The following is a 16,912-nucleotide window of genomic DNA, read 5'->3' as shown; positions in this document are numbered from 1 at the left end:
AAAATGATTTACTTGCATCCGAAAAAGCGTTCAGCACAAAAATTATGCAAATACTGACGCGATAAATATTGAGCATGAAGCATTCGTGCCCAACCGATCAATCCATCAATATGGATCGCGATCCAAATATTATGATAATTCCTGACCGTGTGACAGGGCCCAATGAGAACAATAACTATTTCACATCACTGCTCCATGCCTTGGCCGATCGTCTCTATTTTTCGACCATTTTAATCTACTGAAGTCGATGCTTAGAATTCGCCGATATTTTTTCGGCACCTTTAGTTTTTTTCGGAAATTTTAATTGTCTAGTACGGGAATAGTGATTTTCCTTAAAAAAAACTACTGCTGAAAACTAAACCAAAGCTAAATTTATCAACAATGGAAGCCGCAGTAGATGGTGGACCCGAAAATAAAGTGCAAGCTGGCGATAATTTGACACCAGCAGCCGCAGACAGCGAAACGCCTTTTAATGGTGTCTCACAGGAAAATGAGGTCACATCAATAAATGCAAACGGTGACCAAGTACCCGCAGAAAAAATGGATGCCAACGAAAACGAAGCCCAGTGGTGAGTAGTTTACTTAAGTATACGTGTCTATATATTTAAATGGCTTTATAATTTAATTTAATTAATAATTATTTATTTCTACTTATGAGAGTGTGCATGTACATAAATTGTAATTTACATGTATTTATATATGTATGTCTGTATGTATATCTGTATTAAATAAATATGGTTGCGTTTCTTTGGGAACATCAAACCCAATAGTAACATTTTTGAATTTAACTCTAGGTCTCACAACCAACCGGCGACTGGAGTGGCAAAAGCCTTTGGTATGCCCCCCTTCGGAGCACCACTTGGTGCACTTCGTGGCGGACGTGGGGGTATACAAATTATGCCTTTTGGCCGCGGGGGTACACGTGGCGGTGGTGGTAATTTCGGGGGACGGACACCTGGAAACTTTGATCCTAACTGGCAGGGCCAAAATCCGAACGCACCACCAAATGTAGCAAACGGTCCTCCAATGGAACTATGGGTAGAAACTAAGACAGAAGATGGAAAGTCTTATTTTTATCATGCCCTAACTCGTGAAACAACTTGGAATAAGCCTGAAGGTCCAAACATTAAAGTAATGACGCAAACAGAAATTGAAGAAATGAATAAAAAGCAACAACAAATGCAGCAGCAACCTCCGCAACAACAGCAACAGCAGCAGCAACCTCAGCAAGTAAATAGCCAAGTCATAGAAGATGGTGGTAAAATTGGAGATGCTGGGGTTCATACACAAGGTGGCAATGCGGAACCAGCAAAAGAATTACCACCAATTTCCGTCGCACCGCCTATGAAAGCACCAGAGTCATTAACTCAACATCCACCCCCCAATTTGATGTCACAGCCACCACCTACACAGCAGCCACTTGCACAACCACCGCCGAATGTCGTACCAACCGGTGCACCACCACTCACACAACAACCTCCTCCCACTATGCATCAACAGCCGCCACCATTCTTTCCTCCAGGTATGCACCCGCCAAACTTTTCTCAACCCCCTTTCGGTATGCCTCCACCTGGTTATGGTGGCTTTCCTGGTGGGCCAGCACCTTGGGGTATGCACTGGAATCAACATATGCACCCAGGTCATGGGCCACCTGTACTAGAGAAGCCCGCTAAAACTTTAATAATCAAGCCTGGCGTGATTGATCCTGCTGTGATCGCGCGTGCAGCCGAATGGTCAGAACATCGTGCGCCTGATGGACGGCCCTACTACTACCATGCAGGACGGGGAGAGAGTGTTTGGGAAAAACCACAAGCACTCCGTGATATGGAAGCAGCACGTATGGCGGCACATTCAGGCACAACACCACAACAGGCTGTAGCGCCACAAGTTCCGCCTTCCATGCCACCGCATATGATGCCGAATCCAGCGCTAATGCATATGGCTCCTGCAGCGGGAGGCTATGAGCAGGCGATGGCATATAATGCTGCTGCTGCAGCAGCGGCCGCAGCAGCCGCAGCAGCAGCATCTGCTGCAAATATTAAACCAATAGAACAAACGAAAGCTGCACAAGCTGCGGCATTAGAGAAGGAATCCAAAAAAGCGGCCGAGGAGAAACGCAAGAAAGAGGAAGAACAAAAAAAAGCTGCTGCACCAGCTGCGAAGCCAGTGGATAAATCAAGGCCCATATCGAGCACGCCCATCGCTGGTACGCCATGGTGCGTCGTTTGGACGGGGGACGCACGAGTTTTCTTCTACAATCCTTCAACTCGCACATCTGTGTGGGAAAGACCTGACGATTTGTTAGATCGTGCCGATGTTGATAAAGCTGTCAACAATCCACCAGAACAACTAAAGGCAGCCGGAACGGCGCCAGCGGAAAAACCTGTGGAAAAGGTCGAGATAGAGAAGAAGAAGGAGGTGGAAGTTACTGAGGAAGAGGAAGATGATGAACCAGAAGACGACGAAGTCATTAAAATACGCACTGAATCAGAGTCGAGTGTGGAAGAGGTGCCGACGAAGAAAACTAGATTATGTTAGTAGAAATGCTTTTTAAATTTAAAAAATTTTTGATTTTCATTTGTATATTGGTATCGCAGCCGCAAAGCAAACTAGGAAAGCTGACGCCAATGAGGCGGCCGTCGAAGCTGAGGTGCGTGCAGCAAAAGAGAGAGCCGTGGTGCCGCTGGAAACACGCGTTAAACAGTTTAAGGAAATGTTGCGTGAAAAGGATGTAAGTGGAATATTCATTGCTATGTGCACAATTTTAGCGCGCGGCCATACATATACTAATTTTTGGTAATTTTCTTTTTCAGGTGTCTGCTTTCAGTACTTGGGAAAAGGAGCTACACAAAATTGTGTTTGATCCTCGGTACTTGTTGCTGACCTCCAAGGAACGAAAGCAGGTGTTTGAAAAATATGTGAAGGACCGCGCCGAAGAAGAACGTAAAGAGAAGCGTAATAAAATGAGACAAAAGCGTGAAGATTTTCGAAAGCTTATGGAAGATGCAAAGCTACATGGAAAGTTAGTGTTACCTCTTATTTAGTTCTTTAAATTTCGTTGATTCGTAAATCAATTCTTATTATTTTCGTTAACCATTTACACAGATCCTCATTCAGCGACTTTTGTCAGCGGTATGGCAAAGACGATCGCTATAAGGCTATCGAAAAGGTGCGTGAACGCGAGAGTCTTTTCAACGAATTCATTGTGGATGTGCGTAGGCGGGAAAAAGAGGAGAAAATTCAAAAGAAAGAACAGGTATGTGCGTTTTTAATTAGTTGCATGCGGGTTGAGTCTGCGTTTGATTGCTCACGTCAATTTGGGTTTGGGTTGCAGCAAACGTATATCTTAATTAAATATTTAGACATTCGTATACTAAAATAATTGATTGCAAATTTTGTACGTCTCTATTTGTATATACACTTATTATATTGTTAATGCTTCACAGCAAAGTTTATACTTTTTATTTTTTATAAAAATTTTCTTCACTCTAATCTTGAAATTTCAAAACAAAAAATCTACCACTTCTACTTCAACTTGTAAAATTATCATCCTCAACTACAAACGATCAACAAATTATCATCACAACAACAACAAAATAATAGTTTATTTCCACGAATAATGCCAAAAAAATTTGTCATCGTTTAAAATTGGTGCTATCATATTTAAGCGCATGAAAGTTTGTTGTCTCAAAAAGCGTAAAAAGCGCAAACAGATTTTAGGATTTTTATCTGCTGTAGCACTAGAAGTGACGAATCAGATGACACAAGGAAAAACGCAGCAAAATAATTTGTTGAAGCGTATCGTGTAAATGATTCGGTCATGGAGCTGCAAACGACTGCATCAAATCTCATTAAATGGCAACGCATCCATGTACATCCAGCCACCCGCCATCCCAGTGACTTGATTGTTCGTTACTGCCTTCATTCTGTGCGTTCGTATGCCCGCTCGGCTCGGTTTCCCCAAATTGTTTATCTATCTAGCTCGATGCGTGGTGAGTTATTTATATGCAAATTTGAAAGCATTAATACAATAAAAAAGTAAATAAATGCAAAAACAAATCAGTCCAACGTTGACTTCATTAAACAATCAGCAATTCACAATATGTATATCTGAAAATCAACGATAAATCTTGCTGATTTACCCTTCCGCTAGGACCGTCACATGAACGTCTTGAAGTTTTTCGGATGCCCATAATGATATGGTGAATTTTGATGGAGGATGGAGAAGTACACGGCGACCACAAACAAGGAAGACCCTACGAAAGGCGTTAGGCAGGCGACAGGGCATGCCAAACTTGCAACACCTAGCTGTCAGTTTAGTTAATGTGGGCGCTCGAGTCTCCAGTCTCTGGTCTCTGAGAGTGGCAGAGCGGGAACTAGAGCGGGCGTGGAAATTGAGCGAGAAGATACAAACAGTATGAATAAAAACTCAATCTAAACTTCATACATTTAAAATTTTTGTTACAGCCACATGCGCAATAAGCGATCAAAAAGCGATATTTCACATTTGCAAAGTAGTGTGTTAACTACTATTTGAGCTATGAGGTTGAAGACCACCAACATTGATCATGCTAATGTTTTATGTAACTTGTGTGTTTATGTTCTTCTAAATTCATAATAACTAGCTACTGCAAGCAGATGTGAAATATTGATTTATTTACTGTCGAGTTTTACTTTAAGTTCATAATGATATGTCACACGTACATTTACATGTTGTCCGTCAGTCTGCTCTACAGAAGTGCTTACACTCAATGCCGTTCCAATTAATTGCAATAAACTTTCCAATTTTCAGCTTTGCTCTGTCGGGCCGTATTTCTCAGTGCACTAATTGAATTCTCTTTCAGCAACAAACGTCGTTTAATCTCTAATCATAAAATGTTCTTTTTCAGCGCAACAAAATATAACTACTCATCTAAGTTATTGTCGTAGCCAATTAAGTTAGTTCATAAGTGCGCCCCTAAAGCCCCTGTTATACTAAAGTCTTATGATATAAGCTGAAATAACAGCAAATGTCTGAAATCGTCTAATCCTTGGTTTATCAATTTCTCTCTTTGTATCTTCCTCGCCTGCACTCACCGCGTACACCCACATACACACACTGCGAACCTCTTAACAAATTTTAGATACGCAAAGATTTCATAGAGATGCTGCGTGAGCGTTCAGACATGGATCGTCACACTCGTTGGCATGACATCAAGAAGAAATTTGATGCAGACCCTCGCTATCGTGCTGTGGAGAGCTCGGTTTATAGGGAAGAGTACTTCCAGGACTATATGCGTATCATGAAAGAAGAGAAACGTAAGCAGCGTGAGCAGAAAGATCGCGAAAGAGAACGAGAGCGTGAACGTGAGCGAGAAAAAGAACGGGAGCGTGAAAAGGAGCGGGAGCGTGATCGTAAGTCGGATCGTAAGCGTGGACGTAGCGATCGCAGCCGCAGCCGTAGTCGAGATCGTGACCGTGATCGCAGCGATAAGGACAAAGGCAAAGAACGTGAGAAGGACAAGGAGCGCGAGAAAGATAAAGAGAGGGAAAAGGAGAAAGACAAGGAGAAGGACAGGGAGAGGGAAAAGGACAAAGATAAGGGGAAGAATGGCGAACTGAAGAGAAAGCGCGATGAATCGGTAAGTCTACAAATAATTTATTGTACAGTTGTCCCCAAAATAACAGGAGTGCGTTATTTTGACCAGTTTATTTAATGTTTATTATTCGTTTTTTTTTATAAACTTTTATTTTTATAAAACTCTCGCCGGTTATACAAGAACACCATCTAAATTCACATTTCAAACTTTGTACACAAATTACAATAATTCTGCAGTTTCCTTAAAAATTCTAACTTTTTAATCAGAATCTTAAAAAAAATTTGTTATGCATGTCATTAATATGTGACACATTGCCAGGGAAAAAATTTCCAAAAATCAACGGGATTCTTAAACATGTTAAATGGGCTTGAACCAGTTAAATGAACCAAACATGTTCATAAAATCGCATGCAATTGTTGTTGGAAAATTGAACCAGTTAAATCATTTAACTCGTTTGAAAACCAGTTCAGCGCAGAGTTGTATCAGAAAGCTTTCTGCTCCGGCCAATTAGAAAGACCCAAAAGCTTTCATTTAACACGCCTGTGTTCAAAAAATTTATATTCTCAAAAATATTAGAGATTAAAAACTATCAAAAAATATCAAAATTGTATGCAAGTCTGCCCAGTAAAAAAGAGGCCAAGGCGGTAATTAGTTTTTTCCCATCAGGTCTCATCGTACGCAGAGATAAAGAATAGACACGAAAGATTTTGGCCAGCCGAAAATCATTATAACAACTTATTACACAACCTACGAAAAGAGTATTCTGCTTTATCATCTTCTTTATTAAGCTTACTATAATAAACAAAAAAAAAATATTTAAATTATCTTCATTATAAACAAAATGGCGCATATTACATTTGAGCCCTCTCATTAGGATATGGACATCAGTTATTGTGACGGTATCTGCTTCTCTCTGCCAACTAATTTTGAAATTCTGATAATTTTTGATGTCTTCTTTCATTTTTATCTATGTTCTTTCATTAATTAATTTTAAACGGGTGGCAATTCTGAACAGTTTGGTAGGTTGTGGTCCTTTTGAACAATATATACCCTGTAACAGACATGCCAGTTCATGCCAAAGGGGCTGTAATGGCACAATGCTAAATCGGGAGAGAACAGAACTGAGCCTTTATGTTGCTTTATGAATGACAGCAAACGATATTGCATACACTCCTTCATACAAATTTCTTGATTTATGAAGCCCGTGATCATGGTTTTTAGCTCTCGTGCCTTGCCACACCAAGTATTTAAATGGGGGAAGAAAATAACAAAAAACAAGGAACTTGTCCGGTATTTTTAGCTTGAAGGCATGTTGGACTCCATTTGTCTTCGTTGCATTATAAAACTCAGCGCCCCGAATCTGCTTAAAGGCTGCTTCGAGGTATGTTTCCTCGTACACACATACTTTTTCATGCTTTTTACACAAAATTTTCTCCGAAAGCTTACACTTCGCCGCACACAAGGCGAATTTATACAAGGTGGTGTAACTGGTGAATTTAGATTTTCGCCGCGGTACTTCCTAAAGTCAAAATGATGTGTTTGTTGTAATTAAGGCGAATTCATATTACAACAAACACATCATTTTGACCAAGGCGGATCTATACAAGGTGGTGTTTTCGGATCAGCTGATTTCACGGCGAATTTGTACCTTTTGTCAATATCATGTGTTTGTTGTAATTTGGCTTTGTACTGATTGTCAAGGAGCGTATAATTTGTTGTTGTAATTTTTGTTTTTGTTCTGTTAACACCACCTTGTATAAATTGGCCTTGATTTTGACATTAACAGGTCTATTCTGCGCTGGTAATAAAAAGTTTGTAACCGGTAAATAAAGTTCCTCTCAATTTTTAAACCCTTTCGCATTCTGTGTATTCTTGTAACCGGTAAATTTTGTTACCATCTCATAAGCTGGTAACAAGGTATTGCCCAGTGAAATATGCAATGCCAGAATTTGCACAATTCTTCATAGCTGAATTGCTGAATATTTTAACTGCATTACCAACGTTCCTAGAATCGCGGTGGCAAGAACTGGTAACATGTTTTGGTAATAAAATTTTCCGGTTACAAAATCTTCGGTAACGTGCAGAATAGACCTGCAAGAAGTACTGCGGCGAAAATCTAGATTCGCCAGTAACACCGCCTTGTATAAATTCGCCTTGGCCGCACACATTTTGAAGAGTACGTAGAAGTTACAAAAAGTAGATACGAAAAATTAACAACGACAACACATGATGCAATAATACAAGGTGTTAAGCTGATGCCACGGTGGAGAGAATACAGAAGGTGGCGCCGATACCGCTAATCGGCTCTCAGTGAATTTGACAGAATCAGCTGTTTTGCTCACGTCACAGTCGAGATGACAGCAGTAGTGATGTGCTGAGTCAATACTTTTAGGTATCCAATACTCTCGATACTCGGTACCGAAACATTTAGGTTTCGAATAAAAGCGCACATAGGCCAAAGTTATGGAAAACCCGGTTCATCGGAGACTGGCCTATCAAAACCCGAATGTAGGAGCCAATAGAGCTTTTAATACTGATTCAAATGAAAGATGTATATATGTCGGCTCGAGGCCATAATACAGAGAAACTCTTACTTGTTTGAAGCATTTTGAATCGGACGATATCATTTTTGTAGGCAGATTCTGTAACCAGTTAGCGACAGATTCTATAACCAGTTAGTGACAATTTTCGAATCGGTATCGGTTTTGTTGACGTATGATTTGAAATATTTTTGCGTCAACAAGTGCGATATCGATCCGAAACTTGTCGCTAATTGGTTACAAAGGCTTCTTCATCCGTCAAAGTATTTTTCTTAACCCTGGATCGACTAGGGTTAAAACTGATAAAATAATATATCTCTGTTGCGATAAGTTCAAGTGTTTTAGCCGATATCATATAAATTAGTAATAGAAGTTTTTTCGAAACTTTAAATGCATATAATGGCGAAGGTTTAATGTAAAGAATAAGTATTGGGTACCGATAAGGAAGTATTGGGTACCAAAACCTTTTTTAAGTATTGGGTACCGAAAATTCAGCATATCACTAGACAGCAGTTTTATTTGCCGCTCTCAGTTGTCAACTCTACGGTGACGTCACGCCAAAATTACTCTCACGAATTCTGCTGCAATCGGCGGAATTTTGTATTAGCTCTGATCCAATACTCTTCGTGAAAAATGCTGTAAAACTGTAAAACAGCAAAATTACTCTTTGAAGTGAGAGTAAAAAGTGAGTAACAACAAAATGTACGGGAACAAAAAAACCATTTTTCCTGTAAACACGTCAACCAGTGATTGCTTGACACTTTTCATGATTTTACCAGAAGAAAAAGTTTGGGTAAAATCTTGCAACTTCATTCTCTACACAACTCTCCAAAAGTCGCTCTCATTACAGGATTTTGGAGTACGGGAACATTTTTCCTGCAACTTCCTGCAAGTTCGTCTAAAATCCTGTAAGTTCATGGAGTACTGGATCAGAGCTACTCTATCATTCTTGGATGTCACGGTGGAGAGAATACAGATCTATCATTCTTGAGCTGATGCCACATAAAACTTTTGCCTCGCTTTGCGTGACAGATTCGTTTTGACAGATAAGATGAATTGTATGAAAATGCACAAAGCACGCCACATAGATCGTTGAAGCTGCAGCGCGAATCGAAAATATGGCCAACTCCCATCTTTTTGCGCGCTTTGACAATCAGCCGGTTTAATATTTATTTTGTTTCGTCCAAATTCGGGTTTTCATGCAGAAACATAAAACTTAATTACATTGCTGATAATTTTAAATCAAANTTTCATATAGAAACCATATATGTAATACTTCTATATTGGCAGTAAGCTAACCTTTCAATGTGTAAGCATTCCGAAATCAAAGCGAGACAGTCTAGTACCGTTTTTGTCAATGTATTGTGTACTTAAGTGCCGTTTTTGTATATGTGTTGAGTACATGTTTATTTATAAACGTATGTGTTCCTTTTCTTTCGTACGTGTTTATTGATATATCTATACTGTAGTGTTTTCGGACGGTGCTAGCTCTTACTGCCAATATAGGAGTATTACATATATGGTAGAAACATAAAACTTAATTACATTGCTGATATTTTTAAAGCAAAATACATAAAAATCCACAGCAATTTTGACGAGTAAAAAAGCAGTACAAAATTGAGTTCTTGGCGTTCATTGTGGCATACCTTTCGCGTCTGGCGCTTCGCTGGCAAAGTTATAAAGGCCGGTCCACATAGAACTTTCGCGTTGGCTTTGGCGTTGGTTTGACAGAACGCACGATTAAAGTATGCTTGCTACAATGAACGCTTGGCAGCGAATGATCGGGCTACTAAATGAACATACTAACGACAGATAAATTAATATTTCATATCCATAATTGCATTAAAAACGATATTTCTTGCCCGCACTTATATTTTTAAAAATTGCTCTGCACTTGCCTATCCAGTTTTTTTAATGTTCAAAAAATCACTTGAACGAGGTGATTTCATAGATGCCTGGAAAGTAACATCTATAAATCCAGTATTTAAAAGTGGCATTAAGAATAACATTACCAATTATAGACCAATTTCTAAATTATCCACGGTCTCAAAATTATTTGAACTTATTGTGAAAGAAAAAATTTATTTTTCAGTCAATCGCCTAATCTCCGTTGAGCAACATGGTTTCATGAAAGGTAGATCAACTGTCTCTAACCTTGCAGTGTTTTCAGAATATTGTATGTCTGCTTTCCAAAATCGTGTTCAAGTAGATGCTGTGTACAAAGACTTCTCAAAAGCATTTGACAAGGTTAGCCACACAATTTTAATTTCCAAATTGAGCTCTTTAGGATTTCATTCCACCCCTTTAAAATGGTTTAAATCCTATCTCTCCTCTCGGAAATGTGTTGTTAATGTTGATGGTGTGTCATCAGCCTCTTTCATTGCGTCCTCTGGTGTTCCCCAGGGAAGTATACTGGGTCCTCTACTCTTTATAATTTTTGTTAATGACATTTCTAGTTGCTTTAACTACTGTAACTTTCTTTTGTATGCTGATGATTTAAAGATATACTCAGTGGTTGCGAGTTATTCGGACTCTCCAAATCTTCAATCTGATTTAGATAACGTCGATGCTTGGTGCAAAATAAATAAGTTATGATTAAATATAAGCCAGTGTTTCCATGTCTCTTATTCTAAATCTCGTTCTTCTATTCCTACCTCCNGTTGCGAGTTATTCGGACTCTCCAAATCTTCAATCTGATTTAGATAACGTCGATGCTTGGTGCAAAATAAATAAGTTATGATTAAATATAAGCCAGTGTTTCCATGTCTCTTATTCTAAATCTCGTTCTTCTATTCCTACCTCCTATCACATTGGGGTGGTTTTCGACTCTAGATTCTCCATTCAAAGTCATTTAAACTACACTTGCAAAGTCGTGGGCTGTACTAGCTTTTATTCGACGTTTCAGCTCAGACTTTACTGATCCTTGTACTCTAAAGGTGTTATATACTTCGCTTGTGCGTTCTAAGCTAGAATTTGCTGCTTTTATATGGAGACCATATTATGCATGTCATATTAGTAGGCTCGAGCGTGTCCAAAAAGTCTTTATCCGCTATGCTTTACGTTCTCTGGAATTTTCTGATCCAATTACATCTTACAGAGGTCAGTGCATGCTATAAACCTAAAATCGTTGGAAAGTAGAAGGACCATTCTCTCCCTCACTTTCGTTTATGATCTAATAAATGGGATGATCGACTCCCTATCTCTACTCGCAAAAATTAATTTCAATATTCCGCAGCGCAGTCTGCGTAATCATAATTTTTTCTGGTTGTGCACGGTCAAAGCAAATTATGCTTGTAATGCTCCGATTCGGAGAACTTTGAAAGAATTTAATTCGCTTTCAACTCTCAATGGTCTTGACTTTTCTTACACAAAATACTATTTTAAAATGTTATTAAATGAATTATTTAATTAGTCTTAAGTGCTCTCTAATTTTCTTTCTATGTAATCTGTAAGAATTGTAACACTTTTCTAGATTAAAACGAATAAATAAATAAATAATTAGTACCTTTTCTAGTACTTTAAAATGCGTGACCGGAATAGACCTGCCGAAAAAGTGAGGTTAACCGCCCTATTCCCACAACACTGACAAAATTCATCATATGGCTATTGTCACAATTACTGCGCCTAAAACACAATATAAACATTAGCTCTGATCCAGTACTCCATGAACTTCCAGGATTTTACACGAACTTGCAGGAAGTTGCAGGAAAAATGTTCCCGTACTCCAAAATCCTGTAAATGCGAGCGAATTTTGGAGAGTTATGTAGAGAATGAAGTTGCAAGATTTTACCCGAACTTTTTCTTCTGGTAAAATCATGAAAAGTGTCAAGCAATCACTGGTTGACGTTTTTACAGAAAAAATGGTTTTTTGTTCCCGTANGGTGTCATGCAATCAATGGTTGACGTTTTTACAGGAAAAATGGTTTTTTGTTCCCGTACTTTTTGTTGTTACTCACTTTTTACTCTCACTTCAGAGAGTAATTTTGCTGTTTGACAGTTTTACAGGATTTTTCACGAAAAGTATTGGATCAGAGCCAAGAATGATAGAATACAAGATTGCGCCGATCAGAGAGGATTTTTGAGAATAACTTTTGGGTGACGTCACACTGGTGCAATCGCGAGAGAGAAATGCCAAAACGTGAGCAAGAATGGAAGAAGAAAAAATGTTGCAAGGAAAACGTAAACAAGTTGCACCAGTGTGACGTCATGCAAACAACGATTCTGTCAAATTCGTTAAGAGAGGAATAGCGGTCCGAGATCGGCGCAACCTTTGTATTCTCTCAATCGTGGATCAGAGCTATTGTTTCGCCGTTGTCACTTACTCAGTAGGTCATAACAATAAAACTGACAATTGTCATACGACAGCTTAAAATAAATTTGCGGCATAGTATTAGGCGCAGTAGTAAAGGCAATAGTCAGCCGCTGAGTTTTGTCAGTGGTGTGGGAATAGGGCTGGCAAATTTTCTGTTCGCGTACTGTTTTGGATATTTTTCTCTTGTGAGTGAACTGGTGACATTTCGCCGGAATTTCGCTGTTGGTTGGTTTTTACTGGATATTTTAAACGAACGCACCTATTATTACACCATGGTGCATACGATTTAAACATTTTGAAGTCTCTAAGTAATCCGTATGCGTTAATAATTGCATTTGTTTACTCATTTCCAGTAAAATCCAGTAAAAGTTTTTACGAATTTTTCAAAGTAGGGGAAATTGAGAGAGCGAAAAATGACAGTTGAAGTTGCAAGTTTTTACTGGATTTTACTGGATAAATTTTCCCTTGTAAAAATTTGCCAGTACGAAAAACAGCTGGTCGCATGTTGCTGGATGAAATTTAAACTAATAAGGAAACTGTTTGTGGGGTTTTATTGTTGAAATTCACAAACTAAACCTATTTAAATATAAAATATATTCAGCCCTATTCTGCATTTCGACTCGAATCGAAATTTTCCCCGTTTGGCAACTTTGGTATTCTGCGTTCCGTTTCCTTTCGATCAATCTTCGAAATTTACGATTATACCTATTCTACATTTCGATCGTAGTTCCGTTTTTCTAAGTTGCAAATTTGTTGACGGAGAACGTTTCAATTGTTATTTTCGTGGGTTTAAATAATAAAATTTTATAAAAAATTTATGTAAAATATTCTGTGCATGATTGTAAAAGTCATCATAAATGATTTTTCTCGATTTCTGTGTTTTCGCGAGCGGTTACGGGCAATACGAAAAATTGGCTCAAATAATGGCAACCAAAAGGGATATTGCGCGACGTTTTCAAAGTGAAAGTCCATGCGTTTTTGTTTACATTATCTATAAATAAGACTGAAATGCACTGAATTCAATTTATTCTTTTTATAAAAAATTAATAGATGTATGCACATAATACATACATACATAAAATGTGAAGTTACATAAAAAAGATGTTTTTATTATTGCATTCGTTTTTATCAACTTTTTAAAAAGAGGTGCGTATGTTGCCTCGAATTCGATTTGCTATGGAAAGATAAGCTTTGTTCTTCCCCTCCTCCTGACGGCTTTCAAAATGGGATTCATTTGCGTTCAAATCTTCCACTCTGTAGTAAATGCAAATGTTGTGGAGTGCTCAAACAACGTTTATAATTTCACTTACTTTAAGCGATGAGTAATACAGTTCAAGATGAATTCCTTATGACTCTTCCTTCACTCATCTGAAAAAGATCAAACTTGTCCCTAAATCTCCGAGTTTCAACTTCCGCATGAGCAATCTGGGACTCGTTCTTCTCTTCAAGCAATAACGCCGCGGCTATGGATTTCATTCTTATAATTATGTATCCACTTAAATTTTGTTTTTAAATTAAAGTGATGCTAGGTATATTTAGTTATTTTAAAATATTTACAAACTTTAACTTCATATGCTGCTTGAGTTTGGTGGTAAATATTTCTTTGTTTTGTTTCGATTTCACACATTCCTAGGCAAACAGCTGATTTCGAAAGATGTTTTCTCTCTTCCTCTTCTTCTTTCGTTTCGATCGTAACGCAGAATACCTAAGTTCGATTCCAGCGGAGCGGAATGCGGGAACGTAATCGAAATGCAGAATAGGGCTGATTGTTTTATTAGGAAATTCCTGCGAATAAGCAACGAATTTATCAGCTGTTCATAAAACTTGCAAATTATTACTGGAATAGCGTTAGCGTACTTTTTTGTAAGTTTTGTCTATGAGAGCGAATTCTTAGAAATAAAGTTACTGGAGAGTTGCTGGCAAGTTACTGGATAATTTTTAAACAAACGCAACTAATATCATGAAGCAGACATTCGCACAAAACAAATTGAAACAAAAACTTGATTTTGTTTTTTTTTCGAATTTTTATTGGTAATCAAACATCGGTCAAAGTTAACTCCAAATGTTCAATGTGGACGATTGTGTTTTCCAAAAAGCTCTATTTAATTAACAAGTTAAATGGGACCAATTTGAACGTAATATTACATTCACTATATTTTAGGACGAGGAAGGCGAGCATCATGACGAAGAAGATGCGCACTCAAACAGCGAGGATGATGAAGCGGAACGTCTACAAAAGGAGCGTGAAAAGCAGTTGCGCGCGGAACAAAGTATACGGGAACGGGAAAAGGAAGTGCAGCGCACTTTGGCCGGACATCTGCGCGACCGTGATAAAGAGCGGGAACACCACAAGCGGGATGAAGCCATTGGCCACTTTAATGCACTGCTCACGGATTTGGTACGCAATGCGGATCTAACTTGGAAAGAGGTCAAGCGGCAGCTTCGCAAGGACAGTCGCTGGGAACTAATCGAAACTTTGGATCGAGATGATCGTGAAAAGTGAGTTGGAAACGCTTCTGCTATAATTTAGTGGAGTTCCTTAATGTTAAGCATACTTTTTTCCCCTTGATATTAGAATTTTCAACGAACACATTGACACACTGATGAAGAGAAAACGCGAAAAATTCCGTGAGATGCTCGATGAGTTGCCGTCGTTAGAGTTGACGAGCTCTTGGAAGGATATTAAAAAATTAACTAAGGATGATCCACGTTATCTTAAGTACAACAACTCGGATAAGTGTGAACGTGAATTCCGTGATTATATTAAAGACAAAACGCTAGCGGCAAAGACGGCGTTACGTGAACTGCTACAGGAATGTAAGTTAATTACACATAAGAGCAGCGAAGTAGTTAAAGAGAATCCCAACCATCTTAAGGAAATACAAGATATTCTGAAGAATGACAAGCGGTGAGTTATTTTAATTTAATTTTAAATTTGTTTTGATGGTTTAATTTTTAACATAAAAATTAAATGTAGCTATTTGATTTTGGATCACATGGAAGAGGAGCGCACAACAATTATTGTGAATTATTTGGAAGAGTTGCATAAGCGTGGTCCGCCGCCACCACCAACTGCTTCTGAATCGACCAGACGCAATAAGTAGAGTGAAATATTAAGTGGAAAAATACCAATAATTTCTGGCGTAATAACATTTTTATGTGATGTTACAGCCATTTCTGCATTGCATTAATAATTATAATGCAAGGTTTTTTTTAATTTACTGATTAATTATTATAGATATAACTAGTAGATTCAGCAATAAAATGTGAGGAAATTGAGATACCAAAATTGTGCTTTTTCTTTGGTTTAAGTATTTTGTTTTAAGTATGGGCAAGAAACCTTTTTTTGGAGGTGTAAACCCATTTTTGTTGACGGCGTTTTCCAGGTTTAAATGTAACACTTCAAAAGATTCCAGCTTCACTAAATTTGCATAAAAGCATTTAAACGATTTTTCACAAAAACAAATGAAAAAATACAGAATTAAAAGTAAGGAAAATTATCGTATTAGTTTATAGTAGGGATGTTGCGGAATTTTAGACATCCGAGGATGCGAATGTGGATGTCTAGTATTTTTAAGAAATAATTAACGTATAAGGAACTCGATGGCTGAGTGGAAGATCGACCTATCTCGGCAGGCAGTTCGAAAACGCTCTATCTCAAAATTCGGTTCAAAAACGCCCTATCCCACTTCAAAATGTATTGAAAATATGCTGATATAGGGCGTTTTTGAATCGGCAGCTGAGATAATTATTGTGAAGCAAGAGGAAATTATACAGAGAAGAAGACTTCTGAGGGAACTCTCGAGACGACAGTTTTTTTGACAGTTTTTACACGTTTGCAATTCGGGGTGGTGTTCACAAAACTGCAGCTGCTCCTGTGTGGTGCATTCATATTTTCCACGCCTGTCACTACACGAATTCATAATAAAATGGAATACATTTTCCTGTTATAAAATTACCCACTTTTCCGGCGTTTCGCAATCCATTGCTGCGGTGTATTTTATTTAAAATAAATTCCGTCTGTTGCAGTGGCGGTCAAAAAGAACAATTGGGGTGTTCACAGTTCGTTCCAAATAGTGTCTCAAAATGTAGACGTCTACATTTTAAGACGTTTTCTAACCGTAAAATCTGTGGTGTTGTTGTTTCCCATACAAAATTGGAAAACGACGCCGTCTACATTTTGTCACACTCAAAGGTATGTTTTTTACGCGTCTACATTTTGCAACCTCGCAGCAGGGTTGCATTATGGCAATACTAATCACATTTTTTTTATTTATTGGGCACGTTTTCTGTATTTGCACTTAATTTGAGCGCAATTTCTAATGAAAAGAAACAAATCCAGGAAAAGAAATAAAAAATATTAGGAATTGGTAATTAAGTTAAATAATTACAATTTTTCAAAAACAAAATCGAAAGGCGACATATAAAAAACCACGCAAAGAAGAAATGTCTGGCAACACCAGCAAAGCTTTGAGACGATT

At 38.1% G+C, this 16,912-nt stretch overlaps 1 protein-coding gene across 3 annotated transcripts; it reads left to right on the top strand.

Annotated features, from left to right (window-relative positions):
* The first annotated feature begins 220 nt into the window (after nt 1-220).
* On the top strand, nt 221-15,995 carry LOC108370760 (transcription elongation regulator 1). Of its 3 annotated transcripts, XM_017626155.1 has the most exons (9): nt 226-569; nt 795-2,533; nt 2,598-2,731; nt 2,814-3,022; nt 3,106-3,256; nt 5,124-5,621; nt 14,593-14,930; nt 15,007-15,339; nt 15,409-15,995. In XM_017626155.1, the coding sequence occupies exons 1-9, from the start codon at nt 382-384 to the stop codon at nt 15,533-15,535; spliced, it is 3,717 nt and encodes a 1,238-aa protein (XP_017481644.1). In that variant the 5' UTR covers nt 226-381; the 3' UTR covers nt 15,536-15,995. The 3 variants fall into 3 exon arrangements, with proteins under 3 accessions (XP_017481646.1, XP_017481645.1, XP_017481644.1); XM_017626156.1 differs by lacking the exon at nt 15,409-15,995 and having other exon boundaries at nt 222-569; nt 14,593-14,934; nt 15,007-15,076; XM_017626157.1 differs by lacking the exons at nt 14,593-14,930; nt 15,007-15,339; nt 15,409-15,995 and having other exon boundaries at nt 221-569; nt 3,604-5,143.
* Nucleotides 15,996-16,912: the final 917 nt, after the last annotated feature.

This window comes from Rhagoletis zephyria, unplaced genomic scaffold, assembly GCF_001687245.7.
Source record: "Rhagoletis zephyria isolate East Lansing unplaced genomic scaffold, Rhagoletis_zephyria_1.1 Rzeph_scaffold_04467, whole genome shotgun sequence".
Taxonomy (NCBI): domain Eukaryota; kingdom Metazoa; phylum Arthropoda; class Insecta; order Diptera; family Tephritidae; genus Rhagoletis; species Rhagoletis zephyria.
This window is presented reverse-complemented; position numbering and strand designations above follow the sequence as displayed.

What these genes read in the sequence shown, in the direction of transcription:
- LOC108370760 (XM_017626155.1), top strand. Translation starts at nt 382, where the DNA reads ATGGAAGCCGCAGTAGATGGTGGACCCGAAAATAAAGTGCAAGCTGGC. An exon ending in GATCGAGATGATCGTGAAAA is followed by an intron (nt 14,931 to 15,006) that starts GTGAGTTGGAAA and finishes CCTTGATATTAG; the next exon opens with AATTTTCAACGAACACATTG. An exon ending in ATTCTGAAGAATGACAAGCG is followed by an intron (nt 15,340 to 15,408) that starts GTGAGTTATTTT and finishes AATTAAATGTAG; the next exon opens with CTATTTGATTTTGGATCACA.